The sequence below is a fragment of the Emiliania huxleyi genome (genome assembly GCF_000372725.1).
Source record: "Emiliania huxleyi CCMP1516 unplaced genomic scaffold EMIHUscaffold_410, whole genome shotgun sequence".
Classification (NCBI taxonomy): Eukaryota; Haptophyta; order Isochrysidales; family Noelaerhabdaceae; genus Emiliania; species Emiliania huxleyi.
The window spans coordinates 64,461-81,137 of NW_005198899.1; the positions used below are offsets into that span (position 1 = coordinate 64,461).

General features: G+C 65.1%; 4 protein-coding genes across 4 annotated transcripts; 2 read left to right on the forward strand and 2 right to left on the reverse strand.

The window, feature by feature from the left end:
• Positions 1-1,349: 1,349 nt before the first annotated feature.
• On the forward strand, positions 1,350-2,377 carry EMIHUDRAFT_244138 (hypothetical protein; the record flags this gene model as incomplete). Its single annotated transcript, XM_005769691.1, has 3 exons — positions 1,350-1,751; positions 1,841-2,012; positions 2,343-2,377. 3 exons carry the CDS (start codon positions 1,350-1,352, stop codon positions 2,375-2,377), a joined length of 609 nt encoding a protein of 202 aa, XP_005769748.1.
• Positions 2,378-3,156: 779 nt separating this feature from the next.
• On the reverse strand, positions 3,157-5,967 carry EMIHUDRAFT_118592 (hypothetical protein; the record flags this gene model as incomplete). Its single annotated transcript, XM_005769692.1, has 3 exons — positions 3,157-3,234; positions 4,410-4,495; positions 4,638-5,967. 3 exons carry the CDS (start codon positions 5,965-5,967, stop codon positions 3,157-3,159), a joined length of 1,494 nt encoding a protein of 497 aa, XP_005769749.1.
• A 3,631-nt stretch (positions 5,968-9,598) lies between these two features.
• EMIHUDRAFT_470289 (hypothetical protein) lies at positions 9,599-13,985 on the forward strand (the record flags this gene model as incomplete). The annotated part of the gene is made up of 13 exons (XM_005769693.1): positions 9,599-10,105; positions 10,218-10,517; positions 10,910-11,088; positions 11,821-11,956; positions 12,221-12,316; positions 12,467-12,535; positions 12,708-12,948; positions 13,027-13,055; positions 13,133-13,175; positions 13,245-13,459; positions 13,624-13,683; positions 13,771-13,803; positions 13,879-13,985. The coding sequence occupies 13 exons, from the start codon at positions 9,599-9,601 to the stop codon at positions 13,954-13,956; spliced, it is 1,986 nt and encodes a 661-aa protein (XP_005769750.1). The 3' UTR covers positions 13,957-13,985.
• Positions 13,986-14,254: 269 nt separating this feature from the next.
• On the reverse strand, positions 14,255-16,574 carry EMIHUDRAFT_458990 (hypothetical protein; the record flags this gene model as incomplete). The annotated part of the gene is made up of 7 exons (XM_005769694.1): positions 14,255-14,606; positions 14,765-14,875; positions 14,944-15,147; positions 15,369-15,539; positions 15,609-15,635; positions 15,709-15,821; positions 16,124-16,574. The coding sequence occupies 7 exons, from the start codon at positions 16,572-16,574 to the stop codon at positions 14,499-14,501; spliced, it is 1,185 nt and encodes a 394-aa protein (XP_005769751.1). The 3' UTR covers positions 14,255-14,498.
• Positions 16,575-16,677: the final 103 nt, after the last annotated feature.

Consider the following 16,677-nt stretch of genomic DNA (forward strand, 5'->3'; position numbering starts at 1 on the left):
CACCCGCCACCACGTGCGTGTGGACCAGTCTACCTCACCTGATACCTCATCCCTTGCCTAGGTGAGCTACGTCCACCCGACAAGCGGCGGCAGCGGGGCGGGCGGGAGCGGGGCGCGCCGCAAGGCGGGCCACGTCGAGCTCAAGGACAACGAGGTCTGACGCGGGCCTTCTCTGTTCTCGCGGGCGAGAAAAGACGCGTTGGGGCCAGCCCAGCCCCGGTGGATCTCTTGTCGCTCGGCACTCGCCAGTAGCGCTGCCGCCACAACGTCTTCGTCGTTGAGGGCGATCTAAGTGAACGATTACCGTGTTAGTACACGGCCCTATCGTATCCTCTGGTGGGTAGCGCTCTCGGATCATGTGCCAATTGAATTTCATGAGACTTGAGGGCTAGAGAGTGAACCACCAGGGAGCCTCAGTGTCAGAGAGCCACGGTGCTCACTTGAGCTGCTCAAGCCTCAACATCTGCGCGCCGGCCGGCTTGCCGATGCCGTGCGCCGGAGACGTGGGGTCTGAGATGGAGTTGTTGTTTGGGGTCTGTGTGAGGCGTTCTTCCTCCTTCCTGCAGTGTGCAGAGAAGCGCCGGAGCCGGGCTAAATCGTCGCCAGGGATGTCGACAGCGATCAGCGTACAGCGGACGCCCCGAGTGTCTTTTTATTTCTTTTTTTGCGTCTCCGTGGGGAGGTTTGAAAGAGATTTTTAGCAATACCAAACATTTTGTTGTTGAGGTTTGAGGGAGGACGGAGGAGCAGGAGGGAGAAGGTCAAGACCAAAAAGAAAGAAGAACAACCGTAGGGAGGGATGGGACTAAGGCAAGTCCGAAAGAAAGAATTTTACCAGAAAACTCCCTCGCGCCTCGCACGACACTAGCTAGGCTTGATTTTTGATTGTAGATCGATTGATGGGAAGGCGAAACACAGTCCGACCAACGACTGGGACACCAACGCGGTATGGGTGGACGCAAGACGGGCGATGACGGTCACACAGGAGCGTGCGTCACACAGAACCACAAGACAAGAAAGACACTCAGTCAACGTCACAATCAACGTGGCTGCCACACATCCTGAGCGAACTTCCCTAGTCACCCGCGGCCGGACTCCATCCGGCACGCGTCGCTGGGCGCTCAGAGCCGCGTCCCCTGCTCGCCACCCCGACGCTTGCCCGAGTCTAACAAAAGAGAGAAAGAAAGAATTCTTAAAATACAAGCCTCTCTCACAGCACACTGGCACGACAAGGGCGCGGACTGGCGCGGACTGGCACACACACCGGCTCAAAGAAAGAAAACCCCACGCGAGCTGTCTCAAAGCCGAACAACCCGAGCCCAGGCGGCACCCACAGAACGCGTAAAGATATGGTTCGCCTCGACCACGCGCTGCGTGCCTGGGCCACCGCTTCCAGCGAGCACAGCGTGCCGCTCAAGCAGGCGCAGCAGCGCATCCGAAGGGGCGAGGTCAGCGTGGACGGAACCGTGGTCACCGAGCCGCGGCACCAGGTCGTGCCTGGCGTGGAGTCGATCGCGTGCGACGGCTCTCCCGTGCCCGCGGGCGAGCACAGCTTCTGCCTCATGCACAAGCCGCCCGGCTACATCTGCCAGCGCCACCCGCGAGACCCGTCGGTGTACGACCTCGTGCCGGAGCACCTGCGCCGTCCCGACCTCGCCGCGTGCGGGCGGCTCGACCGCGACACGACGGGGATGCTGCTGTTTGCGACGGACGGGGGCGTGCAGAGCCTGCTGCTGCACCCCACCTCGCGCGTGTGGAAAGAGTACACGGCACCCTGCAGGAGGAGGGCGGCTCGAGTCACGCATTCGCATGCTCCACGCCCAGAGCCCGTGGTGAGTAGGCCGTCCTGCAAGAGGACTGCTCGGCGCTCCGTCCGGGCGCGCAGGCCGCGTTCGAGGCGGGCATGCAGCTCGCGGACGGGTTGCAGTGTGCTCCTGCCGGGCTCGAGGCCGTGGGCGCAAGCACAGTGCGCGTGCGCGTGCACGAGGGCCACTTCCACCAGGCGGAGAGATGTTTGTCCGGGTGTGTGCACACACATGGTGTTGGATCTGACGCAGGGCTGACGAGCCAGGTGAAGCGGATGCTCGCCGAGGTGGGAGGGACGGTCAAGGTGCGAGATGGGCCGAGACTAGCCGAGATCTAGCCGAGATCTAGCCGAGATGAGCCGCGACGAGACAGTGTCAGCCGAGGTACACCCGAGATTAGCCGAGATCGGCCGTGTTTGCCGAGGTGCAGCCGAGATAAGCCGAGATCAGCCGAGATTGTCTCCGCAGGAGGTGAGTTTTGGGCCCTGGATTAATCTCAGTTGCATCTCGCGCAGACCGGAGCCGCCTCCCACTCAGGCGCTGCACCGGGACGCGTTTGGAGCGCCGTCTGATGGGGACGTGGGCTACGGATGTGACCGGCGTCTCCTCACAGCCCAAGTGTGAGCAGGAGCGCTGTCTGACGGCGACCTGCCCGTGGGCGCCATGCGCACACTCACCGAGGCCGAGGCGCGCGCGCTGCCCGGCGCGCCGCCGCTCGGTGTGGTGGCGCTTCACACCTCCCCTTTAATTACGCGTGGCGCCTTTCCTTTAGGAACGTTGCCGCCCGCTAGCCGGCTGCGGGGTGCGGCATTTCCTGTGATGCGTCTCGTTTCTTTCCTAGGCACATCCTGCTGCTGGACCGGCTGTGGAGAGATGCAGACACCTCTCTTGATTAGGCTGGCCGCCTTTCTGTGTAGGCATGCTGCCGCTGGACCGGCTGGGCGCACGCCCGGCTGCCGAGGCGGGAAGGCCGGCGGGGAGGCGGGCCGGGGCCGGGCTGGGGAGGGAGGGGGCGGCGGAGAGCGGGAGCGCCGGAAGCGGGAGCAGCCGCCCGTGTGCAGCGACCACAGCAGGTACAGGCACGGGGACACGTGAAGGCTTGGAGCGATCGGTGGCAGCGGAAGGTGCCAGTCCGAGAAAGGCGCCGCGAATTGACCAGCCGGAGAGGTCGGTGTGCAAAACTTGAGAGTCAGAGATGCTCCCAGAGAGCTGTATTTGTGAATATCAAATTTAGTGCGAGCGGGCTGCGACGCGCGCGCTCGAGCGAGGCGCGCGCGCGGCGGGGTTGCCACCTCCTTGGCCCCACTTTCTTTTTACCAAGTGTACATGTGACAGAGTGCAGACTCAGGTGTTACATAGACGCATCACACAGCATCTGCCGCAGCGCCTCTATCTGCTGTTTGAGCAGCACGTTTTGCGCCGCGAGCGCCTGCGGTGCGCGCGGGACGGGCGGCACGGGTGAGAAGTGCTGCGACGCGACGTCGCTCTGTCGATGGCGGGTCCACGGCTGTTGCTGGCGGCGCTCGCCTCGCGGAGCTCGCGCCGCTCTCTCCGAAGCTGTGTGATCTGCGACTCCTCGGCGTCGAGCTCGGCCGCTGCCGCAGCAACCTCGGACCAGCAGCGCTCGAACTCGGTGTGCATGGCGCTCACGCGCTGTGTGCTGGTAGCGGAGGACGTTTCTCTCAGGGCGGCGAACAGGGCCTCCGCCGAGGCGACGGCGTTGTCGATGCTGGAAAGCGTGAAGGCCGCCATGGAAAATTTTTACCCCCGCGCCCTCCTGGGTCTGTTTACTTTCTTTCTTTCTTTTTCTTGCCCTATACCGTCCTCCCATCCCTCCCTTGGGTTGTCCGGCGATTCTTTCTTTTTTCTTGCCCTATACGTGAGGGGAATCCCGCCTGCCGCCAGATCACATTGGTGACGAGGGCGCCACCGCGATCGCCGAGGCTCTGTGCAGGGCAACGCGGTGCTGAAAACGTGCAACCTCCGCCGCAACAACATCGGGGACGAGGGCGCCACGGCGATCGGCGAGGCGCTGCGCGGCAACACGGGATCGGGGTGCTGAAAAGCATCGACCTCTACGGCATTCCCGACCTCTCTACGGCAAAACGCCGCGCCCCCCGGTCGACGAGGACGGGTTCGAGACGGTCGCGCCGCGGCGGCGACGTCGCGGCTCTACGGGAGAAGGGAGTGATTCGAGATGCGGTGAGCGGGGGCGGGAAGGGTTCGAGCTCAAGGTGTGAGTGGACTCTGAGTGTTGTCTGAGTGAGAGTTGTCAGTTGACGTCGCATGAAATCGGACCTGCTGAGAGGTCTATTGTATCTTGTAGCGCAGCGGTTGCGTTTTCTTTTTTACAGTCGAATTCGTTATCTTACGTTTTCAGCAGGGGGGGGCCAGGGCCGAGCCTCGGGCCGCTGTGACCGAATGTGAGCAGGGACCAGGGTGTGTGTGTGACTGTGTGTGACCTCGACTACCACGAGCGAGTGCGGTCTCTTGTGAGTTTGTGTGTGTCGCTCTCGAGCCACGACTCGACTCTTGAGGCTCGAGAGGCGACAGGCGTGTCGGTGTGAGTGGCCTGAGTCGTGTCATCTTTTCGTCCGCTCGCACTTCCACCCATACGCATACCGCGTTGGTGTCCAGTCCAAGCGCAAGCCTGGCTGTTCTTCGCCTTCCATATAATGGAATTTGAATACCTATCCCCACACCAGGTCACACGCCACACTGTTCACCCACTCGGTCTCCGCCGCCTCCCGGCGGCCCTAGCGGCGGCCAGCCGACGCGCGCGCGGCGAGGTCGCGGGGTCGCGCGCTCGGCGCGCTCTCTGCCCTCTCTCACTGTTGGCGCTGCTTCGGGGCGGCTCCTGGGCGTCCTGCTTCGCCCCATCCGGCCCGACGGGCGCCTCGCGCTCGAAGACGCACAGGGTCTCAAGGTGGTTGGCGCCGAGGAAGAGGACGTGGGCCTCTGCCCGCTGCCGCCGCACGCGCCAGCCGCTCGCGAGCAGCGCGTCCGCGTCGCGCACCAGCGCGGGGAAGCCGCACGAGATGTAGGCGAGCGTGCCGAGCGACGCGCACGGGCCGTCGGCGCGCGCGTCGCAGAGCGCGGCGAGCAGCGCGTCGTCGAGCCCCTTGCGCGGCGGGTCGACGACGGCGACGTCGGCGCCGCGCGCGTCGTCGAGGCGCTCCGCGGCGCCGCCGACGGCGTACGTGACGCGCGCACGCTCGCCCTTGGGCAGCAGGTCGCGCGAGGCCTCAAAGGCGGCGTACGGCGGGTTGAGGTCCGAGCAGCGCACCCACGCGACGGAGGGCGCGAGCGAGAGGCCGAGGACGCCGACGCCGGCGTACCACTCGACTACGCGGCTACCCGCGGGCACGGCCCGCCGCAGCGCGCCCACGATCGCGTCGAAGGCGTACAGGTTGGCCTGCCGGAAGACCCACGGCGGTAGGACAAAGGCTGCGCCCGACGGGAAGCGCTCGACCAGGCAGCCATCGCGGCCGGCGTCGCGGTCGCCGTCGCCGCCGCCGCCGCCGAGGCCTCGCGGGTCGCGCGCGTGCAGCAGCTGCCACGCGTCGGGCTCGTAGCTCAGAATGTTGTTGACGCTCGTCGGATTCAGGTTGACCCAGATCGAGTGCCACCGCGGCGCGCGCAGCCGCCACAGGCGCAGCGCAAACTGCGCGAGCGCGGGATCGGCGGCGAGTGAAGGCGCGTTCGCGACGAGCGTGAGCTGCACGGTGTCGCTCGACCGCTCGACGCTGAGCTGCAGGTAGCGCAGCGTGCCGCGCAGCGAGCTCTCATCGTACGCGCTCAGCTCCGCGGAGGCTCGCAGCTCGCCGGCGACGGCGGCGACGGCGTCGTTGATCAACGGATGGTGCGGCAGGTAGCAGCGCTCGTCAGCCTCGCACGGCACCACCTCGTGCGTCCCGGCCTTGAACATGCCGACCATCGCCGCGCCATCGGGGCCGGCGCGCACCGCGATCCGCGACGACGTGCGCGAACCGGGCGTCGCCGTCGATCCGAGCCGCAGCTCGACGCCGCGCTCGGCGAGCTGCGCCGTGGCCTCGGCGAGCAGCCCCGGCACGGCGCTCATCGAACAACATCGCGAGGTGCGCGCCACGCACGACGCAGCAGAGAGCGCCGACGCCGCGAGGCCGATCGAGAGCGCTTGCATGATCGCGCGGAGAAATGTTCTTCGCGTGGGTGCGCTTCTTAGCTCCCCGGTCCTGGACGTGAGGTTGATGACCGCACTCCAAGTGCTCCAAGTTTGGGGGTCGCGGAGCTATGTATGAATCGGAGATCGCCGTACAACTGCCACGCCGCTAATGCTTCCCAAACACTCTCGTACCATCGATTGCGTGCACAGGCGTGTAGACGCTATCGCCTATCGACTGGCCGCCCTCAGAGGTAATCGTGACACAGTGATGCACAGCTTGTGAGCCGCGTCGCCCGGGCGGAGAGAGCGCACTACGCGCTGCGCCACAGCCCACACACGCTCCGCACAGCTCGCGCCGCCCATGCGCCCAGGAGAGAGCAGGGGCGCCTCCCCGCCACACGCGAGAAAAGTAGAATGCCGCGGCAGCGCGAGCGCCTGATGAGGTGGGCGGTTGCGCCGCGGCGGCGGCCGCAGCCGGGGCTGGCGGCGGCGGCGCCGCGGCGGGCCGCTGTCACGGATATTCGGGGTACCCCCGGAGGCGTGCCAGGCCCAGGAGCAGGCAGCCTCTCACCGCCCCAGCGCCCACGCCTCGATCTTCTTGGGCAGCAGCTGGTGGGACAGGTCCTCTCCGTGGCCAAGGCAGCCGCGTTCGCCCAGGCCCCAAGCATAAACAGCGCCATCGGCGGTGAGGGCGAGGCTGTGGGCGGATCCAGCCGACACAGCGACGACGCGCCGCCCAGCGAAGGCCTCGACCTTCTTCGGCAGGAGCTGCAGCTGATAGTCGCCGTGGCCCAACCGGCCAAAGCGTCCACCGCCCCAGCTCCAGATGCTGCCGTCGGCGGTGATGGCGAGGCTGTGTAAATCTCCCGCCGAGACAGCGACAACGTGATGGCCAGCCAAGGCCTCGACCTTCTTGGGCCGCAGCTGGTTCTGATCATCACTGTGGCCCAGCTTGCCCCAGGCTCCACCGCCCCAGCTCCAAACGCTGCCGTCGGCGGTGATGGCGAGGCTTTGCAAATCTCCCGCCGACACGGTGACAACGCGCCGCCCTGCAAAGGCCTCAACCTTCTTGGGCAGCAGCTGGCGCTGCTCGTCACCGTGGCCTAGCCGGCCATAGCTTCCATAGCCCCAGCTCCAGACGGCGCCGTCGGCGGTGAGGGCGAAGCTGTGGCGGGCTCCAGCCGACACGGCGACGATGCGCTGGCCAGCCAAGGCCTCGATCTTCTTCGGCTGCCACTGGGCCTGCTGGTCGCCGTGGCCCAAGCGGCCAAAGCTGCCCTCACCCCAGCTCCAGACGGCGCCGTCGCCGGTGATGGCGAGGCTGTGGTCGCCTCCAGCCGACACAGCGATGACGCGCCGCCCCGCAAAGGCCTCGATCTTCTTCGGCAGCAGCTGCGTCTCCTTCCACTGGCCCTGCGCCTGGCCGTGGCCCAAGCTGCCAGAAAACCCATAGCCCCAGCTCCAGACGGCGCCTTCGGCGGTGAGGGCGAGACTGTGCCGCTCTCCAGCCGCCACGCTCACGGTGCGCTCGTCACCCAGCGTCGACGGGAGGCGGGTCGGTGTGTTGAGCCGCAGCACGCCCTCGCCGTGGCCGAGAACGCTTGGTAATGCCTCCTCGCCCTCCGCCTCCTCCTCCTCGCCCTCCCTTGCCGTGCCGCACGACGAGAGCCGCCCCTCGCCGTCGATGAAGACGCTGTGCCGAAGGCCTGCTGCCGCCCTCGCCGACCGGTTGGACTCGTGCAGCAACGCCGAATAGCACAGCCACCGCACGGCGCAGCTCTCGCCCTCTGGCTGCGCTGGCAGCTCCAAGCCGCGCTCTTGTGCCCACAAGCGGATGCCCTCCTCCGCAAGCGAAGCGTGAAAGAGGAGCGAGACGGCCGCGGCGTGAGCGATGTCGAGGGGGCTGTCGCAGCGGGAGAGGACGCGCTCGAGGAGCTCCCTGGGGAGGTCGAGCAGATGGGCGGGCGGCGGCGCGTCTGGCGAGGGCGCTTCTGGCGAGGTTGTAGCGGCGGCGGCGGGAAACATTGCGAAACATAAACATCTAGGGATCCTTGTCATCAACGCATCTGTCTCGCGTCCACCCATACCGCGTTGGTGTCCAGTCCGAGCCTGGCTGTTCTTCACCTTTCTACCTACCTACCTAGGGATCCTCTCCCTCTTAACCCACCTCTAAGCTCTAACATCACAATAGTGGATCCCCGGCGTTAATTTTCTCTCGCCTTTCCTCAATCGCTGTCGTGGGATCGCTTGTCATGTGAAGTGCGTTTGTTTTATTTCTCACCACACGCAGCAGATCTCCATGGCGGCGGTGGCGGGCGACGCCGAGAACATCAACAAGCAGGCGCGCAATAGCCAATACGCGTATCAACTGGCTCAACTCCCCTGAGCGTGCCACTGGGTCAACGACGTCAAGAACAAGCAAGCGGCAGACGTCCTCTTACCCTCGGCCCCAGTGGAGGGCGCCCGTACCGCCTAGCTCCGCGGACCGGCGGCGGACGGGCCCCTCCACCCTTCACGTACGGATCATGTAGTCCCCACAATCGCTGTCGTGGCACGTGGGATCGCTTGTCAGGTGAGAGAGTGCGTTGTGTTCTTGTTTTTGTATTCGCCTTCTGTGCATTTCTGTAAGGTGCCTATATGGGCTTCCAGTATCGGACCTTCAGGACATGCGCTTTTGGCCGGTGGCCTCCTCGTTAGGCTCGGCACAGTTTGCCTCTCGCACCCCGTCTGTTTTCCTTTCCTTTTTTCTCTACAACACCCTCTCTTTTCCTCTCTCCTTTCCCGGGAAAACTCCGTGGAAATCGTCAAATTTTGGGCTCTGAGCCGAGTCTGAGGCTGGTTTGGGCCCAAAATCAGCCAAATTTTAGGCCAAATCGGCAAAATGCCGGGAATTTTGCGGAGAACCCGTGCATACCTGGAATTTACCCTGCGACCGCCTGGGTATTTTGTCGATTTCCTCAATTTAACCTCAGATTTTGCCCCAGACCAGCTCTCAGACTCAGGGAAAACAGCGAGTTTCCAGAATGGAGCACCAAACACCCTCTGTTTTCCCTGGAAATTTCCGGAAACGCAAAGTGCTGGGGACCCTCTGTTTTCCTTTTTGTTTTTCGGAAAACTGTGAAAACAAAACTGTGCCTGGCGCGCCGCTCCGAGACATCTCCTGGGGAGATTGGCGACAACCCGACGGGCAGACCCCGCCCCGCTCGCAGGGCGTGGACCACACAGCACACACCTTGCGCTCCTTTCTCTCTTCGCACAAACCACCACTGTAAGGTGCCTATATGGGCTTCCAAGTATCCGGACCTTCAAGACATGCGCTTTTGGCCGGTGGCCTACTCGGACATGGTACCTCCGGTGAGATAGTGGCTGCCAGTTCGAGACTGGGGCCGATCGAACTTGACTTGTTCGGAGGAGGAATCCGGCCAGCACAGGTACAAAGAGGGGTACCCGGAGAATCCCCAGCTGCGGGAACGTAGTGTCGCTCAAGAGGTGCGATACTGCGGGGGAGTGTAAGGTGCCTATATGGGCTTCCAGTATCGGTATCGGACCTTCAAAAAAAGAAAGAAAAGGGACAACCCAAGGGAGGGATGGGAGGACGGCACGCCGTCATTAAAGCGGCTTTTCTCTTTCGCCGCCATCCGCTATCCCCATGTCGTCCAACGAGAGTCGTCTACAAAACAACCACATGGACGCAGCCTCGACGAACACGGACGTTCTCCTGGCCCTGACCGCTCCGGAGCCTGTGGTGCGGTATGTCGAGCAGCGGGTCCGAGCCGCCGGCCTGAGAGTGGCACGGGTCCCTGCCACGGCCACCGTGCTGAAAGTCAGCGCGCCCTCAGCGACCCTCGAGCGCGAGGCGGAGCACCTCGAGCTAGAAAAGCGCCTGCGGCCAGAGGCTCGGTCGTGCGCGAGCGAGCGGCACTGGCCGATGCGCGAGTTTGTGTTGGCGCAGCGGGCCGATTTCGCTGGAGCGGGAGAGGGCGGCTTCTTCACGCCGTCTGAGCGGGTCTTCCTGGTGACCGCGCTGCTGGAGGCCGTCCCCGTCGACAACGCCTCCTTCTCCGCCGCGCTCGCCGCTGGCGCCGTTCGCGAGGTCCCTCCGCGCCACCTGTCGTCGCTGCTACGCGCCCTCGCCTCCGTCGGCTTGCTCGGCGAGGTGAGCTCACCCATCGGAGCAGAAGCAGAGATGGAGTGTCGGTGGTGGTGACGGCGCGGGCGGGGAGGGCGGCGGCGGCGGTGCACAGTCAATCCTTCTTGGTCGATGCTAGGTGAGCGCCGCACACTGCGCCGGCCGGCTCGAGGGCTGGCGACGGTCCGTCGGGCTGCTGCGCGAGTGGGCGTGGCTCCGCTCGTCCGAGCCTCTCGCCCTCGATGCGATCCGCGACTACTGGGGCGAGAGGACGGGCTTCTTGTTCGCCTGGCAGGCCTTCTACGTCCAGGCGCTGGCCCCGCCCGCGGCCCTCGGCCTCTGCATCTGGTGGCGCCGCCCGAAAGGGACGAGCGTCGACGACGACAGCGCGGTGCCCGTCTTCTCGCTGTTTTCCGTCGTGTGGGCACTCCTCTTCTCTGTGCGCAGCTCTGGCGGCGGCAGCGGCACTCACTCAGGAGTGGCTCTCGTGCGTGGTCAGGCAATCTTCTTTGTGCAGCTCTGGCGGCGGAAGCAGGCGTCTCACGCGCAGGAGGACCCGGCACGCAACACCACGCCACGCGGTCAGTCGCTGCCTGGCCCTCGTGAGGCAGGCGGCACTCGCCTTCCGGTGGGGCATCCACGACGCGCACACGGCCCAGGCGGAGGACCGGCGGCCTAGATGCGCATCTCTCGCGCAATCTCGCGCAATCTCGCGCACTCTCGGACTTGCGACCCACGCGGGGGCGGCGAGGACCAGTGTTAGCCACCCCTCTAGAGGTGCGGCCCGCGCAACCGTGTGCTGCAAGTGCTCCGCCCCTGGCCCCTCCGCAGGTGCGGCGGCCCGAGTTCGTCGGCCGCGAGGTTGTCTCGGAGATCACGGGGGAGGTCGAGCTAGTCGAGGGGCGCGGCAGCCGCGCGCTCCGCTACGCCGCCTCGCTTTGCGTGTCGCTGGCGTGCCTCATCGTCCCGCTCGCGTACATGTTCGTCTCGCTCAACCTGCAGGACTCGCTGTGAAGAGCGAAGCACGGTGAATCACTGATCACCATGTCGAGCTCACCTCCGCTCGACCGGCCCCAGGGGTACATCTCCCCTGCCGCGAGGCACGTGCTGGGCGTGCGCGTCTACCACGAGGCGAGATCGCCCGAGATTGCACCAGAGGGAGGGGGGGGGAGATTGTGATCTCCACGTGACGAGGCGCTCCCCCTTGTCCCCCCCCCCCCCTCCGACTCCCGACTCCCACCGCCTGCTCTTGTTCCAACTACTGCCGCCGTCTTGCCCACGAGGCCCTCTCCGCCTTCGCCGCACCCGGCGCCGTCTTCGATCCCGAGGCGAGGGCGGGGCATGCGCATCTCGGGCAATCTCGGGCCAATCTCGGGCCATCTCGGGCCATCTCGGGTAATCTCGGGTGAGCCTTCGGTCCCGAGGCGTGGACGGGCATGCTGCCCGCCGTGCTGCACGCGGCGGTCATCTTCCTGCTCAACAAGGCGGCACGACGAGACTGCCCGAGATTGCCTGAGATTGTCATCTTCCTGCTCAACAAGGCGGCACGACGAGACTGCCCGAGATTGCCTGAGATTGCCCGAGATTGTCATCTTCCTGCTCAACAAGGCGGCACGACGAGACTGCCCGAGATTGCCTGAGATTGCCCGAGATCGTCATTTTCCTGCTCAACAAGGCGGCACGACGAGATTGCCCGAGATTGCCTGAGATTGCCCGAGATTGTCATCTTCCTGCTCAACAAGGCGGCACGACGAGACTGCCCGAGATTGCCTGAGATTGCCCGAGATTGTCATCTTCCTGCTCAACAAGGCGGCACGACGAGATTGCCCGAGATTGCCTGAGATTGCCCTCCTCCTGCTCCACCAGGCGTACAGGCACGTGGCGGAGGCGCTGACTGACCTGGAGAACCACCGGACGCAGGAAGGGCTCCTCCAAGATCCTGCGAGATCCTGCGAGATTCTCCGAGATCCTGCGAGATCCTGCGAGATCCTGCGAGATTCACTGAGCTCCTCTGTGATCCTCCCAGGTTAACTGAGATTCACTGAGATGGCCCGAGATGGCCCGAGATTGCCCGAGATTTCCACCGGGTGCACGAGCATCCGCCTGTCAGCAGCGCCTCTTCACGGCCCCTGGTGTGAACAGGAGGCGCACGACAACTCGCTCATCGTCAAGCGGTTCCTGTTCGAGGCCTTCGACTGCTACATCGCCCTCTTCTACATCGCCTTTGAGCTCCGCGACGTGCGCCGCCACTAGAGCACTAGAGCTCGGCGGTCGGCTCCGCCTCGCCAACCAGTCACCAACCAGCCGCCGCCAACCAGCCGCCGCCACTCGACTCTCAGGTGGACCTATTAATTAGAAACAAACATGCCACCGCCACTCGACTCTCAGGTGGACCGCCTTCGCGTCGAGCTCGTCTCGCTCTTCTCCACAGACGTCTTCCGGCGCGTCTTCACGGAGGCGACCCCCTCATCAGCGAGATCCAGCGAGATCACCCGAGAGTGCCCGAGAGTACCCCGAGGCGCGTCTTCTCGGAGGCGAGAGCCCCATCAAGTAAATAGTTAAGTCATACGTCGCTCACGCAATCTCACCTCCTCTCGGGGAATCTCGGGGAATCTCGAAATCGCGATAGGCGGTCCTCCCGCTGCTGATGCAGCGGCTCTCGCGACGCAGGCATGCCGCCGCCTCCGCCGCCGCCAAGAAAGAGGACGGCGGCGCGGGCGGCGGCGGCACGGACGGCGGCAGCGGCGACCTCGAGCTCGACGAGCACGAGGACTTTGACGACTACCTCGAGATGGTGATCCAGTTCGGCTACATCACGCTCTTCGCCTCGGCCTTCCCTCTCGCCTCCGCACTCGCCCTCGCGTGCAACGGAGTCGAGAGATCTGCTCGGACCTCGAGATCACCCGAGATCGCCCCGAGGGCTTGATCGAGGTCGCGCGAGAGTATAGGGGTCGAGCTCTACTCGGACCTCTTCAAGGTGAGCCTACCTCTGCCTCATTACCCGAGATTACCCGAGATTACCCGAGATTACCCGAGATTACTGCTCTTAATTAGGTGAGCTACCTCTGCCGCCGGCCCCGCCGCCCTCGAGTGAGCGGCATCGGCACCTGGCTCGGCCTGCTGTACCTTCTAGGAACCGTCTAGGAACCTTCTAGGAACCTTCTAGGCATCGGCACCTGGCTCGGCCTGCTGTACGTGCTCGTCGTCGCCTCCATCTTCACAAACGCAGTCCTCATCGCCTTTGCGAGCGACCAGCTGGCGCCGCTCCTTCCGCAGCTCTTCGACGCGCGGCAGCGGCAGGTGGGCCAGTGGCCGTCTGGCATCGTCCTGCTGCTGGTCGCGGTAGAGCACGGCCTCCTCCTCCTCCTCCTCGCCACCGAGGCGACCCTTTCGTCGCAACCCTAACCCTAACCCGAACCCGAACCCTAACCCTAACCCTAACCCTAACCCTCACCCTCACCCGAGGTGACCCTTCCGTGCCGCCTTGGGTGATCTCAGGTGATCTCGGCTGATCTCGGCTGATCTCGGGTGATCTCGCCACCGAGGTGACCCTTCCGCGCCCTCCGCGCTGGGTGCGACTCACTCTCGCCAGGCGCGAGCACGAGGCGCCCCTCGCCGAGCGGCGTCACTACTAGCCAGTAATTCACGATTCATGAATCATGGTTCAGGACTTGGTGAGTAATGAATGACAGGCGCTCCTCGCCAAGCGGCGGCTTCTCCTCGAGGCGCAAACCGTCGCGGCGAGATCACACGAGATCACACGAGATCACACGAGATCACACGAGATTGTGCGAGAGCAGGCGCCCGTCGTCGCGACGCCGCTGGGAGACGTTATCGAGGCGACGCCGGTTGGGGGCGGCGGCGGCAGCAAGAGGTAGTCGCCCGCAGGGCGTGCGTGTGTGCCCCCCCAAACCCCCCCCTCCGCCCTTCACATACACAAAGCTGGCGCGGCGCTCTCGGTCTCGCGGCCGGTAGTTCGTTTTTGATACTGTGCTCTGTGGCGTGAGGACTGAGGTGTGTCCGTGTCAAGACTCAAGTGTCATGAGGTCGGTCAGTGTGCGCGCGTGGGCCCGCGGAAGCTGCGGGTTTTCCGAATGCGAGAGCGTGTCTCGGAAAGTATGAATAGAAGTGCTAACGCGTCTCTCTGATTTTTGCAGAGCGAATCGCTTCCAACGTGCGACGAGCGACGACCGGCTATCCGTTCTAAAATAAATACAAACCATGCGCCCGTTGCCCCCGCCGCCCTCCCCCTGGCAACCCTGGGCGTTCGGCTTCACGTCTGTTTTTCGGCGCGCGCACAAGCTGGCCACCCGGCGTGTGCTCGTCCAAGTACCAAACGCCAAAGTAGCTGCCCTCCCTGCACACGCCTTTCCCCACCAACGCGCGACGGCTTGTTCCCCCCGCGCCTCCTCGGCTGTGCTCAGGCGACGCTGTACGTGCCGAGTGCGAGGAGCACGAGGGCAGTGCCGAGGAGGAACTGGCGCGGCGGCGGCTTTCGCGAGGCGGGGTCGGCGGAGTAGTAGCGCGCCTGCAAGAGGGAGGCAAGGCCCGTGAGCGAGTAGAAAAGGGAAGGGCCACCCACACGGACGTACGGGGAGCAGCAGCGCGCCTACGAGACACGACTGCGCAGTGCGGGAGGGGGGGAGGGCCGTGACGCGGCCGGAGGAGGAGAGGCGTGTCGCGCGCGATGAGGCAGTTGAGGATGATGCCGAGGGGCGAGGCGAAGTTCTTGAGCGAGTTCGAGGCGTGCTTGAGCAGGAGCGAGACGAGAAGCCCGCCCGTCGAGTCGAAGCAAACCTGTTCACAGCCGCTGCTGTGAAGAGGCGTCGCTCACACCGCCCCCCTCCCGCCCTCCCGAAGCCAACCATCGCGTAGGTGAGCGGGCTGTACCCTTGCAGCAAGCCTAGCCAGGGTACACCCCCGCCTGACCCCTGCTGCTCGAGGAGGGGGAAGCGGGTTGGCGTGGAGCTGAGGCTGAGGCCCTCGCAGCGAGTACCTCCCCTCCAGAGCCGCTGTGCGTCCGAGGAGAGCATGTGCGCCGTCGCGAGGAGGAGCGAGACCGCGGACACCTGTGAGTGCGTTGCATCTCGTGCGATCTCGCGTGATCGCGCGGACACCTGTGAAGTGCGCTCCGGTCCGGGCGGGGGCCGGTCGTCTTCGCTCGGCTCCCGCCATGTGCGCGTGCCAGCCCCGCGGCGTGGCGTTGTGCTGCATTCCCCTCGCCCCCTGGTGAGTGGTGCGTGCGTGCGCGTGCCCCCGCCCAGCCCCCGCCCGGGGTCGCCTTTCACACCTGCAGGTTGCGGCGCGGGAGCGAAGATCTCTCCTCCTTGAGCAGCGCCTCCATCGCCGCGCCGGCGAGGCCAGAGCAGCCGCACGCGGCGAGGACGCCGCAGATGCCGATCGCGCGAGAGCGCCGCCGCTCGCCCTTCGCAACCTCGTCCAGCAGCTCCGCCTGCTCGTCCTGATCAAGGAAACAATCACTCAGGTCAAGCCATGAATCGCCCTTCGCGACCTCGTCCAGCAGCTCCGCCTGCTCGTCCTCCGCGCCGCCGCCCAGCGCCGCCTAACGCGCCACAGCACTAGCAGGTGAGACGAGCAGACGTCTCCGGCGACCACCGGGCCTACGCGACCGCCGCCTCGTCCTCCGCACGGAGCGAGAGCTGCACGAGCACCACGCCTAGAAATGAAAAGAACCCTGGCCCCGCGGAGACAGCTGGCAGCAGAGTGAGCACGAGCACCACGCCTAGAAAAGAAAGGACGGATCACCAGACGGGCAGCTGCTGGCAGCAGAGTGAGCACGAGCACCACGCCTAGAAAAGAAAGGACGGATCACCAGACGGGCAGCTGCTGGCAGCAGAGTGAGCACGAGCACCACGCCTGCCGTGAGCAAGCCGACCGATGCCCACCTGCTGAGATCCGCCGAGATCAGCCCGAGATCATCCGAGATTCGCCGAGATTCGTCCGACCACCTGCCGGCAATCTCAGGTAATCTCGGGCAATCTCGGGTAATCTCGGGCAAGCCGACGGCCGCCCACCTGCCGGCACTGACGGGCTTGCCAAGCAGCAGTCGCGAGGCGAGGACCGAGGCGGCGAGCTTGAGCTGGTACGTGATCTGGAAGGTGACCGCGTCGACGCGCGCAAGCGACGAGTAGATGACGTTGTTCTGCACCGTGTAGAGCAGCGCCGGCAGCGCGACTCGAAGCAGCGACGGGGTGAGCAGCGACTGCCGGACGGCGCGCAGCAGGCCGCGCAGCATCACCCGCTCGGTGGCGGCGATCCCAACCAGCGAGATGAGCAGCTTGACCAGCTCCGAGAGCGTGACCGCCGTTGAGTCGACGTGGCGCGTCTGCACGTCTCTCTGTTGCGCCGCAGACGCGAGAAGCAGCGTCGAGAGCTGTATCGCCACGTAGCCCGCGAAAAGGCCGCCGCTCACGACAGCAGAGGAGGCGGCGGCCTTCGACTGCGCTGAGGAGGCGGCCTTCGACTGTGCTGCCATCGAATAGTTCGCAAAAAAAGCTCGATGCGTTCCCGGCCCTGGATGTGAGGCTGATGACTGCACTCCAAGTGCTCCAAGTGCGCGTGCTCTGACCGGGACTAGA